The 17,019-nt window shown below is 33.3% G+C and overlaps 1 protein-coding gene across 1 annotated transcript; it reads left to right on the top strand.

The window, feature by feature from the left end:
• The first annotated feature begins 161 nt into the window (after window positions 1-161).
• On the top strand, window positions 162-13,384 carry LOC140049061 (inactive ubiquitin carboxyl-terminal hydrolase MINDY-4B-like). The gene is made up of 14 exons (XM_072093880.1): window positions 162-221; window positions 836-992; window positions 5,292-5,358; window positions 5,822-5,919; window positions 7,105-7,224; window positions 7,690-7,790; window positions 8,311-8,500; window positions 8,732-8,797; window positions 9,042-9,106; window positions 10,794-10,938; window positions 11,110-11,205; window positions 11,319-11,499; window positions 11,928-12,018; window positions 12,206-13,384. The coding sequence occupies exons 2-14, from the start codon at window positions 843-845 to the stop codon at window positions 12,252-12,254; spliced, it is 1,419 nt and encodes a 472-aa protein (XP_071949981.1). The 5' UTR covers window positions 162-221; window positions 836-842; the 3' UTR covers window positions 12,255-13,384.
• The last annotated feature ends 3,635 nt before the right edge of the window (window positions 13,385-17,019 follow it).

Here is a 17,019-nt window from a genome sequence, read left to right as displayed (position 1 = left end):
TTCCCCTTTTCAATGATTGCGACTCAATATGAATATACATCGTTACAATCAACTTGTATTGATTTTGTTACCGTATCTAAGCAATATGAAAAGATCTGTTACGATTCAACTCACAAGCTTCTTTAACTCTCTGCTGTTTTTATATTTATCTAATATAAGTATACTAGGACCCAGCACTGCTTTTTATCGCTACTAAAATAGTAAAGGAGTACTAAATATAGGTAAGTATAGAAATAGAATTAGACACTACTTAATATTTATATATCCAGTATACTATACTTTCAATAGAATTATATTACTAGGGTGACATTTTAATTTTGCACAGTCATCAGTATTAATAACAAACATTAAGATATTCGCTTTTTAAAATTTGAATTATAACGTAATATCGAATGGAAAAAGTTTACTTCTAACTAGGTACCGTGTCCGAATGGAAACTTAGTTTATAGGCCTATACTTCACTTCATTATTTGTATTCATATCTAAACATTAACGCCTGTATTCTGACTGTTCTTAAACCGGACTAACAATTTAAAAATGAAGCGATTTTAGTGCTTATTGTAATGCTTTGTTGTCAACAACACTCAACATTAAATCATCGTTTTAATCAACCGTATTTCTTCATAATCGTCAGTATTACCTACGACATCTTTCATCATTTGTCATCAGTATGTTTTATCTGATAGTTACTATATATTACAACTGTATATTATGTATCGGATATTTATTATTCTACCTGGTACAAAACACATTTTAATTTTTACAAGTTAAAAATTCAACGCTGAATTTATTTATCTGCAATATTAATATTTTTATAAACCCTTGCTCCTACTAGATCCGATATGACAACACTCCGTGATCGTATCAAACGTCTTAACTTGAAGAGTCTGCAGAAAAAGTCACAGGAGGACTCTGACGATGATGAAGAACTTGCTAAAATGGATCCACTGGAACGCCTAGCCAGGACACTTGAGCTGACAGCAACAGTTCCAGTAAGTATATTTAATATTTTGTCATTCGCGAAAGAAAACCCATAGCCCTATATTTTATTCCCAACTTTTAAGATTGAACTTTTCTTGGATTTCTAAAACTAAACTAAAAACAAAATTACCATGAATAATGGACTATATTATTTCGCCGGCCTGTACTCCCAACAAGTCACTGTTGTGATTTATAAATTATTGTATTATGTTATAACAACAATGCTAATTTTCTTCAAGATGCAGTAAGAATATAAACACAAAGAAAATACCGCAATAACTTATTTCAATTTTTATTAATAAGCTCTGTGCAGTGCAATCCATGTATGTTTATTTTTAGTTTTAATTGGTTTCTAAACAATGCTGTTCGTGGTAATAATAAGGCCTAAAAAAAAAATTGTTTGTTTGCTGTCAAGTTTTTTTTTTTGGTAGGGGGGGCGGGTGGAAAAAAGTTTTTTTTTTTTTTTTTTTTTTTTTTTTTTTTTAATGTTAATTTTTCTGTTAATTGCTCGCGAATTTGAGAGTAACAAAACACACTGAATAAAACAACGAGCTCAAACATCTATTCATAATTTGTTTCACACTTTAATTCTGTTTTGGGCGCGTTAGGCCCCGTGTCTAAACTAGCCTAGGCTAGGCCTACTACTACACAGTAGGTCGTTGTTAGCAGGCCTAATTAAATATTTAAATTTTAGAGTGTACCGTATATTTCGGTGTATAAGTCGCACCTGTGTATAATAAGACGCACCCGACCCCTAACTGAGAGTAAAATATCGGTATTTTGTATATCGTCGATGTTAAAGACGGCCGCGCCCAGCCTCAACAAGAAGGGAAGTCCCCCATTCCGTCAGTTCTTTCTAACTTGTTATGAATGAGTTTCGCACCCGCAACATCGAGTGCATGACCGCACGTGTGTGTGGGCTAGCCTCGCTCGATCCTTTTATCGAGAGGCGCACGTTTTCACGGACAATCGTATTCGATTAGTATCTATGTATCCTAGAAGTGTGTACCCTAGGTCTATGCTATAATCAACTGGAGAATATACCAGTCGAATACTGTGTACACAATGTGGTTGCCAAGAAGGGCTCGCTCGCGCTGGGGGTACGACGGTCGTGCGTATAACTATAATACTATTCCAATCGTAAACGTCGTTTTCAAATGAAATTTTATCGGAGCGCCTAAAACAGCTCCATAATGAACAAATCTTTTCATCATATTAGTACAAAATCACGCTAAAATGCCTTGAAAATTAGCAGGTTGCTGTTACGCTAGTACACTGTAGCTAGGCTAGGCCTACTCTTTAGACTTTAGTAATACTAATAGGCCTAGGCCTAGGCTAGGCCTAGGCCTAGGCCTTACCTTAAAAAGCCCGGCCTAGCCAACGAGGTGGCGATCTGTGTGTTGAGGCATTTATGTTCGGTGTATAAGACGCACCCTTAATTTAGAGGTTAAATTTGCGTGTCAAAAGTGCGACTACACCGAAATATACGCTACGTTATTATTTTTATTGTTTCATCCTCGCACACTCGATTTTTACACCTTTTCGGCCAAAAAAAATCATTTAAAAAACTTTTTTTTTAAAGCGCCCTCAACGTAAAAAAAAAACTTTTTCTTATTTCCGCCCCAAATTTTTGGCGAAATTAGGGGCGGCGGATGACAGCAAACAAACTATTTTTTTTTTTTGGCCTAATCATGGCAAGTTTGATTGTTTTGTTGACACTGACATTCAGTCAAGAAATCATTTATAGCCAGGCGTTGATGCATAGCAACGGTCACATACATGCACTAAAGCTCTGTCTACACTATCAAACTATGTGAAAAAACCATGCCCATATATCGACACGATGAAGTCATATCACTACCATATTTGGCCACATCACACTGGTTTTATAGTGTAAAACTTTAGGAGAAATTAATTCCTAATTATTAATATAATATTATATTGTTTGGATGGCCAGGTAGCCTATACCATGTATTTCCAAAAACGTAAAGCTTACGATGTAATACTTCAGAAGGCGGTTTGTAGCATAGCAAACCGAATTAAAACTACACGTTTATAGTTTTGTACAGTGTACCTCAAACCCGACTTGCTAATTGTTATAATACTGTTCACTTTAAAACATCTTTAATGAACATTTTCAGAAATTTCAAAGGTCGAACGGATATATCCGCAAAGTAAGGGTTGGTTATTTAGATTTTGTCACACGGACTTTGTGAATAAGCACACTGTTTATTCGGCACAGCAGTAGGATTTAATTAGACGCACTTCAAAAATAGACATATTTCTATATATAGATATAAACATTTTAATAGTTGTAATCACTGTTGATAGGATACAGAAGAATCTGTTTTGTAGATTTGTTTACATTCATTCAGTACTTCAGTATCTTTATTTAAATGTTTTTTATGTCTTTAAGTTCTGTCTACACTATCACACATTATGTGACAACAAAATGAGATGTGTCCATATATGGACATGATGATGTCATATCACTACCATATTTGGACAAATCACACTTTTTTGTCAAACTAGTTTGATAGTGTAGACAGAGCTTTAGACCTCATAACTGTGTGCAAATCTGTCCTTTTCTGTCAATATATTATTATTATAGGTACTTTTGAAAAAGAAGAGAGGCGATCCGATTTAAAACTTCCTTCTTAGAAGAGAACCTTCTTACGCCTCTGATTTTATGAATTTTGACGTACTCAGCATGCAGTGAAATCTCAAATGCTTTAGTAGCGGCATCTTTCTGATAATATAACTCATCATCATATCTTAAGCACATTCTTAATTGTATGGATTACATCTGCCTTATTGTTCTTTTATACTCAACCGCTGTGGGCTAATTAATTGCTATTAAAGCATCTCCTATTGATTATTTCATTATTTTCAGGAAAATCCTCGTTCTTTTATACTTGAAAATGTAAATAATCGACGCAGGTGTTTTGATGCAATATTGTGTATTTCTTTGACATCAGGCTCTGAGGTTAACACTGTTAAAATCAATAGCAAAGAAGTAGTAATGAAGTAGGCCTAGTTGTCATACTCTAACAATCGATGTGTTTTGACATTCAAACAGTAAAGAAAAGAATTTATCGGTAGATACACACATCGTGATAATATTATTGTAGATTTTTAACGAGCATCCGAGGTTTTGGTTCAAACTTGTACGCAACGCAAGGATGTAAGCGCGCCGCGCAATAATTTGACCAATCACGCCGCGATGGATCATCCAAACCATCGGTTGACACTGCGTTGCGCATACGTTGTCGTTTCGTTACGTCTACGTACGCTTTGTGCACATTGTAATTTCTAAAGCTTGGTTAATTCCCACTAGGACGCAACGCAAGGACGTAAACGCAACGCAAGCGTGTTGACCAATGATAAGCGACAGTTCGAATAATCCATCGCTTGTGATTGGTCAACTCACTTACGTTGCGTTACGTCCTTGTATTACGTCTCTAGTGGAGAGCAAGCACTATCGTTTTGCACTCCTGTATTATGTAGCCATGTATAGTATACTTTTTAAATAATTGTGACAATCTTTGACATGTTTATCTCGTGTAGTGTTCCATAAACTCTGTTTGAAAAGCTGTATTGATTTTGTGTAATTTAAATTATATTCTTAAGTCTCAATTAGACGAGTATTGATCGAAATAGCCTATATCAGGCAACTAATAATTGGATTGCTTAGCGCGAAAGGAATATCATTACAACACTTTGGTCGTTTCCTAATGTTCATTGACTGTAGGGCATATCTTATACTCGACCTGTTTTCGTTAAACGTTACGTGCAGTTTATCAAAAGTTAACGCAATATAGCGTTCCTAAACCAAAGGGCTCAGGCCTAGCCTCTGCGTTACTCCACTACCCTGACGTTTTACCCAGTCGTGGATATTGCGTTTGATGGTTCAACAAATAGGTCACGTGTTGCACTAAAAAACGCCATTGACACGCGCCAATTTTCCCGTGCTTTACTTCAGTAACTCAATCATAATTGGCCACATGCCACGTACCTATTTTTAGATTTTCGCAGGATTGTTATTGTTGGTTAATCTGCGCATGTCAATTAACTTTTCATCACAATAAAGGCGCGCATGTGTTTAATTTCCTTCTAATCACAGTTTTATCAATTACGATAACATTCTGCTGACAACAATGTGTTGTAAGAAGCTGACTGTAATATACTTACCAGACAGACTATAAATACTTTTTTTTCGCGCTTGTTTTTTTTTATAAATTTTACTGAGAGTTTTTGCATCAATGATAATGTACTCATCTGTTAAAGTTACCAATGGAATTGTATTTCAGAAAGAAGAAGATGAAGAATTATCAGACGACGATGGCGTGTACAATCCGTTTACTCATCCGTCTAAAGGTATGTATTTATTTTGGTTGATATTCCAAATATACACTGAAAAAACGGAGATCACTATAGATGGAAAACCAATATGGATGAGAAACTCGTTTCTCCCTATTATGTCGGATGAGTATACCCTCTCCACCATACCTCTTTAGTGTACCCAAGATGAAAAGCCAATCGAATAAGAAACTCGTTTCTCCCTACTTTGATTAGGCAATTAAATGAAACGTTGATTATTGTATACTATACCCTTACACACGGCAATCTTGCTTGTATTTTCTATTTTAAACAATGTATCTGTATTTTAAATAATCTGTATTTTGCAAAATTTTAACCTTTTTAACTCATTTTTATATTTTTATGTGAATTTTTAACTTTGAGCAAACGAAAATAATTTCAAACCATGTACATGTATTACTGTGTTTGACCACAAATATATGAATAGTGTGTAATATTGTAATTACTTTGTTTTTTTAAGTTGACTTGCAAATTGGGCCTAAGACTGTGATACCAAGCATGTATAAACCGGTACAAATCAACATAACGCCTCAACCTGTCGCCCTTGAAACAGCTGCAGTAAGTAAAATACACTTCATTTTGGCCATTTCTTGGAATTGATTTTTATTTTTTCATTAAAAATCGATTACAAGCTATTTTTAAATGAAAATATTAATATATAAGATGTGTTTTCAAGATTTATTTTACAGTTTAGATTTTTACCATAGACATCTTGCATTTCGATTAGAACCTATTTCAAATAAAAAGCTCTGTGCCCAAATATGGTAGTGATATGCCCAAACATGGTAGTGATATGCCCAAATATGGTAGTGATATGCCCAAATATGGTAGTGATATGCCCAAATATGGTGGTGATATGACATCATCATGTCCATACATGAGCACATCACATTTTTTGTCACATAAAGTTTAATAGTGTAGACAGGTTAACGTTACCAAATAATGCTATTTCAATGATAACATATTATTTCTCAATTTCCGCTCATATGCAGACGTCTGCATATATTATGTAGATTAAGAAAGTTCAATCTTCCGAAATTTGATCTTGTAGATGTATTTAAGAGTTACATAAGACCAAGTGTTGAATATGCTGTCCCAGTATGGCATTCTAGTCTCACTAAGAAACAAAGTGATATGATAGAATCTGTCCAAAAAAGGGCTTGCAGAATAATATTGTGTAATGACTACATATGTTATGACCAAGCACTCAATGATCTTTCTTTAGACACTTTATCTGATAGAAGGCGTAATCTATGCTATAAGTTTGCTCTGAATTGTTCAAAAAGTATTCATTTTGGAAAATGGTTTCCAGTGAAGAATGTAAGTAACATGAAACTAAGACGTGTAAAGTATCAACAACCCAAATGCAGAGTTGAAAGATATAGAAAAAGTGCAATTCCATACCTTATCTCGCTTCTAAATGAATAATCTGTATATATCACCCAGTACAGCTTTGCGATTTTTATTGATGCTTTTAGGTGTTTTTTTTTTCTATTTTAATATTTTAAGCTAAACTTTTTGAATGTTCCTGTATTGTATTTCTTGTGTAAATTTCCTCCTTTTTTATATTTTTTTATCATTGGTTTTATACTTTTTTACAAATTTTAATATTGAACAAATGTAAATATCTTTGTAATTCAGCTAAGGCTGCGATAATGATATTGAAATAAATGAAATGAAATGAAATGAAAAAAGATATTAAGTCCAGCTGTTTAAATTTAGCAACATATTGTATCTTCATAGAAACTACGTGATTGCCTTTTTGGAAATCGTATGTGGTCGTTTAGTCCAGAGTGGAAAAACGACAGTTTTCAATTCCAAGCGATTGATTCTGCTTTCCCGTATGGATTGTGGACAACCGAGGTTTGTTTACAACTATTATACTTATTAGGGAATAATAAGAATCGTTGTGCGCCTGCTTAGAAATATGAGCATGCGCAGAAAGAACGTTGGACTCAATAGCGTAAGCATGGAGCTATAAACCATGGTATAAGTTGTGAAAACGAAAGGTCGACGTAGTGTTAGTATTGTATACACAACAGGCGACGCTTGACTACTTACATATATTGCAACTTGTATTAGGCATATGCAATGCAAGAGACTGTCTTCCCTATTAATTAAATCATTCAGTAGCCCGTTTTAAATAGCGCCCCATAACATTGTTTTGTTCAACAAAATTACAGAGGGCGGTAGATTTACCAAACATAAATCTCTGTTTTATGTAGCTACCGTTCTTTTAATTTTCGGATATAACTTCATATCTGTATAATATTATTAAATAACATAGGGCAAGTTGTTGGTAACATATATTTGTTTATCTTCTTCCAGGACGGAACACGAAATGTCATAATATGTGTACAAGCATTTATAATGAAAAACTTGTTATTTCGAGATGAGCCTACGAAGCATGTCATGGGTGTGAAGGCAAGGTACATTATCATAATATTGTACATTGTAAAACAAATTAAAACAAACAATTATATTGTTAACATTATCTATGTAAGCCTAATTAATGTGTATACACTAGTCTGCGTTGTACGGTGTCCTAATTTGTTACATTACAATTAGTTACAGCGACTTTACAAGAACTCCAAGAACTTTACTGAACTTTATTGTATCTCTGTTATATCAGAGGCACAGTCTCAATGATATGTGCAACAAGTATACAGTGAATAAAAATTTAAAATAAACCAGAAAAACAAATTAGGAAATATTTTAAAGTATGCTTTATCATTAGGCCTAAAAAACACCAAAAAAAAGTTGAGATCCTCAAATATTAACTTGTATTATATTCATTCCATCCAATACCATTTATTATCCGTATTCAATCATAAAACTGTTTCAGCAGAAAAGAGTACAATATTACTCTTTCATGGTTTTATTTGTTAAGGCGCTAAATTGTGTAGCCTACATTGTAACATTTGTAATTTATATATTTTTTTGTGATAGCCAAGGACAACCCTCACAAGCAGACAAGTTAAAACCATTCGAACAACAACGTTGTGATGCGCTGATCAAGGCCATAAGTGATATGCTGTGGCAGGCGGGGGAAGAAAAACGCGCCATTGTTGTTCTCATGACGGAACATTCCAATTTTGGTCCTTCTGCTGGGTTTCGTATAGATCATTTTGTTGAGAAGGTAATTAAAGGTGCCACAGTATTTGTTACTTCTCTTGTAATTAAGAAATGCAGTAATTTCAATTATTAATTACTATTATCTCACAGATTAATAATGTTTTTGTGATAAAACAAAGTATTTTAGTATTATGTTTGTGAGCAAAAATATAGGGATATCGGAAATATTTATATTATAAAATAACATAACTTTTGAATTTTACTACAAATTATAACTTTTTAATCTTTTTCAAAGCTTGAATCTTACGAATTTGCTGATTTTCAAACTCTTCTAATTTTCATTCGTAAGCACCTCGAATCAGTAAGTGTTTTTAAATTAGATTTTCATCATTTACTGTACTTTTATAATGAAATATTGTACGGAATATTACATTCGTGCTTTGCAATTTATGCAACTTAAAGTACCATTACCTCCCATTGAAGAAGTGTTACGTTGTCTTTCGAGTTGGTGTCGTCCATGTGTACCAAGTTATATATATCTGTACATAAACTCACTTATATATATCTGTACATAAACTCACTTTCTTTTCTTTTTAAATGTTTAGTTCCAAAGTACACATGGTGTACTTATTTTTATCTATAGTATTCTACTCTCACGGTCTGCAAAGAAGTAAGTTGCATTCAAGTTATCTTGTAATTATTTCTTTCTTCCTTCTTATTTTTTTCTCCCTTCTTATTTCTTTCTTCCTTCTTATTTCTTTCTCCCTTCTTATTTCTTTCTTCCTTCTTATTTCTTTCTTCCTTCTTATTTCTTTCTCCCTTCTTATTTCTTTCTCCCTTCTTATTTCTTTCTCCCTTCTTATTTCTTTCTCCCTTCTTATTTCTTTCTCCCTTCTTATTTCTTTCTCCCTTCTTATTTCTTTCTTCCTTCTTATTTCTTTCTTCCTTCTTATTTCTTTCTTCCTTCTTATTTCTTTCTCCCTTCTTATTTCTTTCTCCCTTCTTATTTCTTTCTCCCTTCTTATTTCTTTCTCCCTTCTTATTTCTTTCTCCCTTCTTATTTCTTTCTTCCTTCTTATTTCTTTCTTCCTTCTTATTTCTTTCTTCCTTCTTATTTCTTTCTCCCTTCTTATTTCTTTCTCCCTTCTTATTTCTTTCTTCCTTCTTATTTCTTTCTCCCTTCTTATTTCTTTCTCCCTTCTTATTTCTTTCTCCCTTCTTATTTCTTTCTTCCTTCTTATTTCTTTCTTCCTTCTTATTTCTTTCTTCCTTTTTATTTCTTTCTTCCTTCTTATTTCTTTCTTCCTTCTTATTTCTTTCTTCCTTCTTATTTCTTTCTCCCTTCTTATTTCTTTCTTCCTTCTTATTTCTTTCTCCCTTCTTATTTCTTTCTTCCTTTTTATTTCTTTCTCCCTTCTTATTTCTTTCTCCCTTCTTATTTCTTTTTCCCTTCTTATTTCTTTCTCCCTTCTTATTTCTTTCTTCCTTCTTATTTCTTTCTCCCTTCTTATTTCTTTCTCCCTTCTTATTTCTTTCTTCCTTCTTATTTCTTTCTTTCTTCTTATTTCTTTCTTCCTTCTTATTTCTTTCTTCCTTCTTATTTCTTTCTTCCTTCTTATTTCTTTCTTCCTTCTTATTTCTTTCTTCCTTCTTATTTCTCTCTTCCTTCTTATTTCTTTCTTCCTTCTTATTTCTTTCTTCCTTCTTATTTCTTTCTTCCTTCTTATTTCTTTCTTCCTTCTTATTTCTTTCTCCCTTCTTATTTCTTTCTCCCTTCTTATTTCTTTCTTCCTTCTTATTTCTTTCTTCCTTCTTATTTCTTTCTTCCTTCTTATTTCTTTCTCCCTTCTTATTTCTTTCTTCCTTCTTATTTCTTTCTCCCTTCTTATTTCTTTCTCCCTTCTTATTTATTTCTTCCTTCTTATTTCTTTCTTCCTTCTTATTTCTTTCTTCCTTCTTATTTCTTTCTCCCTTCTTATTTCTTTCTTCTTTCTTATTCTTTCTTCCTTCTTATTCCTTCACGAGTAATCACACATTTCAACAAAGATCACTGCACTGTTAGATTAAATAACTTTATATAGAACATAGAAATTATTGTAATATTACACTTGTGTTTTGTTGAGGAAACAGCCATGTATTTCATATTAATATTGGAAACGCAATATTGAAAACGCAATATTGGAAACGAAAATTAGCTGTCTGTTTGTCAGTTATTTGTATTTGACCGAAATGCAAATGGTGATATATGTATCTTTTTTTATGAATTTTTTCAATTTAATGTGTTATTCTTTGCATTTTTGGTGGCATTTCTGATTAAATAAAATCAAATAAAATCAATTATATTACTTTAATGTTAGACTGGCTGAAGATCTGCAAAGTGAACGACTTATACTGCCGTCTGACAGATGTAGTACCAATATGGTGAAGTTGTTGCTAACGGGTAAAGCTACACCACATCTGTTTAATGGCTCCTTTGAATATGACGATCTGGGAAACAAATTGGTACGTTTATTCTTATTTATTTATTATTATTATCTTATTTGTGCCTTGAGCACTCTTGAGTGGTATGTGCGTTATAAAAATCCTGTTATTATTATTTAATCAAAAATACAATTTGAACCTGCAGCGCTAAAGTTATATTGTTAAATTATATAATTATTTTTGAATGCCCAGTTGGTTCCTGAGATCGGTCTGTTTCGGAGGAGTGATGTCGGATTACTGTATCTTGATCGAAGAGATGGACGCCATCAACGGCAACCAAGCTTAGAGGTTAATAAACAATTATTAAACTTTCTGCAAATAAAACAATAGATTATAAAATTGATAATAAATCAACATTTTTCTAAATCATTTCGATTAATAACCCATGTTTTACTATAAAGGTTGGTACGATGCTGAAGACCCCAAAATACCCAGTATGGGTGACGTATATTAATGGAAAGTGCGGATTGCTGTTTTGTCTGAAACGAAACCTGCTGAGGGAAGCGCGATCAGAACACTGCTTTGATCTTCGGTACTATACTGGGCAACGAAGTCAGACAGAAGAAGCAAAAATAACTGTCGGTAGGTATCAAAATACGACATTCATTAATTCATTTACATATATACATATACATCAAATAGTCGGTATCGTCTTCCTTAGGTTTGCATGTCATTAGTAAAGTTGAGAAACTGAAACGTCGAGAACTTTTCAACTTTACTGTATTGTATCGCAAACCTTAACATTACAAAACTCAATTTACATCATCTTAACCAAAAATAACTATCGTCAAACCACTATATATTAGAAATATGAGCTGAATCTTTATGAATTATAGACTATTGATTGCTTTATTGTAAGCTCTGTCTACACTATTAAACTAGTTTGACAAACAAATGTGATGTACCCAATTATGGCAGTGACATCATTGTGTCCATAAATGGGCACATCACATTTGTTTGTCACATTGATTGTATGCAGACTAAATGGTTGCTCAAATTATTGATTTCAGACAACATTTCAAAGCATGGGGAACGAAAGAAAGGTATATACTACTCAAAAGGAGAACGATTGTCGCTGCTAGAAGAGTGCATATCATCACGGTAATAAATTCATATTCATCTCTCAGAAAGTTCGTATTATCTAGCAAATGGTATCCTACACAATTAACACAATATCATAAATATTGATTTATATATTAATATTATGAATGTCTATATCACACTCAACGTAATTGAGTTATGTTATTAGTTTTTTTATTGTGTTCATAATTTTCTATTTTTATTAAAGATGGCCTGAGGGGCTCATCGATTGGCATGGAACATTACCGTTTATCTAGAAAACCTAATGACGTTACTACACAGCAGAGAAGCCGTTTTTTAGACAGCTTTCAATGATACTACGTTACTACACAACAGCAGCTGTTTATCTGGATAACTTAATGACGTTTGCTATACGACAGAGAAGCCGTTGATATGAACAACTTGAACGTTTAGTTACTATGGAACAGCAGCCGTTTATCTAGACAACGTAATGTACACGTTACCCGACAGCAGTTGTTTATCTAAATAACCAATGATTAACGTTATTACACGGATGGTCCACGATCACAAAATATTGATGTTTATCTAGACAACGTTTAATGATAAACATGGCTTGCATCAGCATAGTTTTATCGTTTATCTAGACAACTGAGTATTATTGCTGTTTTTTCAGAGAAGTTAACGCACACACACATGCAATCATGTTAAAGAAACAAAGCTAAACGCCGAATAAGAAAAACTAATCAAAAGAAAGAAAATGGAACATATTTTTCATTTTCTACCAATGATCTTTTTTCATGGTTGATTTTATTGCAATATCACACAAATCAGTATGTTTTGTATGATGTTTCATTATGTAAACAGATTTATAAATTCAGTGCATTTATTTCAGAACTAAACTTTATTTTATATGTTTATCAGCATCATTCTTTTTGTTTTTAATTATTTGACAAATGTTGTAAAGTATAACTTGCATTTTATATGTAGGCCTAATTTGGGTTCGATAATGTCCAGATTTTTCAGGTTATCTTCCTGATTTGTTGAACGATATCAACAGACCATATTTACTATTTTTCGATTTATTGGTTGTCACAAAAGCTGATCAAAATCTCGATTTATCTGCATCTTCAACATGGACCAAATTACTCAAGAGCACGCCCTCTATCATTTTCTGCAAGTATTTCGGAAGATAGATGCTGCAGCAACTTACTAATTGTTTTATAATAATTACAGTGTGATACATTCACAAGGACATACGCTTACTAAGATTGTGTATTATAACGTGTAACAATTTAATTGGTATTTTGTATTTTTGTACAACATTGTAAAACTTCTTTATTGAGCTTAACATTCAAATGAAAATGATAATTAATATTGTTGTATAGGCCTAGTGAAAATGTACAGAAAGTATTTAATAAACATAAAAATGAGGATTATGGTATTTGAAATTTCTGTTTTTGTGTGTGTTGTTTTGAAAATTAGAATATCAGTTGATACTTTCACTGCCTGAAGCAAAAGGTATCTTAATATCTTAGTCAATACTTTTTTAATCTTAGATAAAGGAGCGTTTATAATTAGCGATGGATATGCGTATTCACTTTAAATGATTGTGTTTATAGGCAGTAAAAGTGAATTTTTTTTTATTACAAGACACGAACCACAACAATACAACTATCCAATAATTGTAGAAGGAAGATAGGTAAGTTTGGTATGATGATCGTGTATCGCAATTTAAATGTATTAAGATGTAAGTGTATTATTTCATATTTTAAAGATAATACATCTATACTTTTTTTCACATTTAGACAAAGATGATTTATTTACTGTAATTTATGTAGGCCTAGTCATGTGTTTGCTACATAGCAGGCCTAGCGTCAAGTTTGACGAGATTTTGATATACAAGATGAAGCATAATAATGTTTGCTCGATAGTTGTAATAATCTGCAACTCTAAAATAAGCAGCCGAAGTAACCTTCGGAAACAGCCCAATTTCGAAATGTTATTAAAAAAAAACGATTTTAAACTGCATCACGGTATAAACTTTAAAAATAAGTGTGTCAAAATATTGTTTACTTTTTTTTTTATAGAGAGCCATTTGATGCAAGGTTACAGAGCAATGAATAATGAAGACTGCGACAGCGTTTCATCAATTTCTTTTTCTTATTCTGTGTTCCAAAAGTTTTTGTGTGATATCGTTTTGCAAATACCAGTATTGTAAATTTAATGTCATTGAAAACAGTCACAATACAGGTGACAATATTCCCGTAGTTCTTACTATAACAACTACATTGTCTAAATTTCAATGTGCGTCGTATTGTTGTGTCTTTCCCAACTGTACCTCCGTACACTTTCGTACTAGTTCGCACCAATGTCGATTATTGGGAAATGCCGAATTTGGAGCACCTCCTGATAAGGACGTCACGGGAATTTACTACAGAGGTGAAAAATCGGTAGGTGTATTTTAGAAGAGGAAATAATAAATAATACAGTATCATTAGAAAGAATATAACAATCGTTTTCCTTTTTGATAGATAAGAGTTTGCAATAGTTCTAATAGTGAAACATCGAATGAATGTAGTAGAAGTCCACATTCGAGTGTTGTTGATATTCATCCGTTTTCAGGTATTGTACCGTATATCGATATGATGTAATCGTCTTAAACTCGTCTACACCATCAAACTTTATGTGACAAAAAAATGTAATGTGCCCATATAATAATGTGCATGATGATGTCATATCACATTTGAGCATATCACTACTATATTTTTGTCAAACTAGTTTGATAGTGTAGAAAGAGCTTTAAACATAGAATCTATTTTGCGCGCGTTTAACGTTTTTTTTTAGTCACAAAAAATAGATGAAAGCATGAATACGCATGTGTAAAACCATGAAGGAATGGGATTTTTGTCTGTTTTTGTTTTTTGCTTATAATTTAGCTTGGTTCAATTAGATATTAGCCTTTCTGTTCGGTATATACATATGTTGTACTCTCCGCTTTACTATTCTAAGCACATACTAATACACATTATGATATTTTCTACAGTTTGTTATGTTGGAGTGTCCACTACAATACCAGACTCATCATTCAGCGCATCATGGATGCAGACCCATTCTTATTATGGTAGACTTGGGTGCCACCTGACGTCTAATATAGGAGGTTGGTTTGCCGGTGATGTTAACGACTGGATTATGGTAGTGGTTTTTTTTATCAGTAAAATAATATGTATATGTATGTTGTTGTTTAGTAAACCTACAAAAGTATAAATAAGTTAAGTTCAGACATAGATATTGAAAACTATTATTGATTGGCCATCGAATTGTCAATTGTACTAAAAATGTTTAGTCAATTATAAATTTGATAAATATACTATCGCAATATTTGCCTATTTATTTCTTTTAGGTAGAATTGATATCTTCTTCAACTGTATATGGAATAATAACACAAGGCGGAGTTTGTGATTCTATTGTAAAATGTCCATACATAACCTACGACGGTAGCAGCGGCAAAACGTACTCTACAACGTCTTTCAAAGTCGAGTGGACAATGGTCTTGATGTCCACTTGGTCATGTTTTCTTAATCCTTTAGATTCTTCTCAGGTAAGTTGATAAATATTTTTACTGATAATTCAATAGTGTTAAAACAAAGATCGTTCATACACAAGCTGTTCTACCATCATTAAATTAGTAAGATCATCAAGTGTGTCTCTTGTTAATTGCTTTCTGAGAAGTATTTCCATCTAGAGAGTGTGCGCGAAGAAACATCTCTTCACTTCACCTATTGAAAAGACACATAAGCGCGGTGTTAGTAATTTGACCAATCACGACTCAAAAGTCATTCGAACTGTCGATTGTGATTGGTCAACTTGCGCTGTTCTGTGAACCAAGCTTAACATAAAACTTACATTAATATAATATCAATATTCATCACAATAATAAATGTTAAAAATTATAAATTCTGTTAAAAATAAAAAATAAAATGCTTTATGTTTTTTTTTATTTGAAGATATTTGTAGGAAACACCGACAATTCAACGCCTTTTATAAACTTCTTTGCAAACCAGGAAATGGTGTTATACGTCAAAGTGACGGTGATGTCATTTATAAACAGTCCAGCTCTACGCTTTGAGTTGCTGAACTGTTCGTCAGACTACGAATCAATTATGACGTCAACAGATTTGACAACTTGTGAACCATCTACTACCAATGTTGGTAGCGATGATGGTGATAATGACGACAGTAATAGTGATGGTGACGATAGTAATAGTGATAATGGCGACAGTAATAATCACGATGACGACGATGATAGCGGTGGTGATAGTGATAGTGGTGGTGATAGTAATAGTGGTGGGGGTAGTAATGTTCAGGATAGTAATAGTGGTGGGGGTAGTAATGTTCAGGATAGTGATAGTGGTGGTGATAGTAATGTTCAGGATAGTGATAGTGGTGGTGATAGTAATGTTCAGGATAGCGGTGGTGATAGTGATAGTGGTGGTGATAGTAATAGTGGTGGTGATAGTAATGTTCAGGATAGCGGTGGTGATAGTGATAGTGGTGGTGATAGTAATAGTGGTGGGGGTAGTAATGTTCAGGATAGTAATAGTGGTGGGGGTAGTAATAGTGGTGGGGGTAGTAATGTTCAGGATAGTAATAGTGGTGGGGGTAGTAATGTTCAGGATAGTGATAGTGGTGGTGATAGTAATGTTCAGGATAGTGATAGTGGTGGTGATAGTAATGTTCAGGATAGTGATAGTGGTGGTGATAGTAATGTTCAGGATAGCGGTGGTGATAGTGATAGCGGTGGTGATAGTGATAGTGGTGGTGATAGTAATAGTGGTGGGGGTAGTAATGTTCAGGATAGTGATAGTGGTGGGGGTAGTAATGTTCAGGATAGTGATAGTGGTGGGGGTAGTAATGTTCAGGATAGTGATAGTGGTGGTGATAGTAATGTTCAGGATAGCGGTGGTGATAGTGATAGTGGTGGTGATAGTGATAGTGGTGGGGGTAGTAATGTTCAGGATAGTGATAGTGGTGGTGATAGTAATGTTCAGGATAGCGGTGGTG

This window comes from Antedon mediterranea, chromosome 5 (assembly GCF_964355755.1).
Source record: "Antedon mediterranea chromosome 5, ecAntMedi1.1, whole genome shotgun sequence".
In the NCBI taxonomy this organism is placed as follows: Eukaryota; Metazoa; Echinodermata; class Crinoidea; order Comatulida; family Antedonidae; genus Antedon; species Antedon mediterranea.
The sequence above is the reverse complement of the archived record's forward strand: the minus strand, read 5'-3'. Positions and strand labels throughout refer to the sequence as shown.

What these genes read in the sequence shown, in the direction of transcription:
- LOC140049061 (XM_072093880.1), top strand. Translation starts at nt 843, where the DNA reads ATGACAACACTCCGTGATCGTATCAAACGTCTTAACTTGAAGAGTCTG. An exon ending in GTTTACTCATCCGTCTAAAG is followed by an intron (nt 5,359 to 5,821) that starts GTATGTATTTAT and finishes TGTTTTTTTAAG; the next exon opens with TTGACTTGCAAATTGGGCCT. An exon ending in TCGCCCTTGAAACAGCTGCA is followed by an intron (nt 5,920 to 7,104) that starts GTAAGTAAAATA and finishes GTATCTTCATAG; the next exon opens with AAACTACGTGATTGCCTTTT.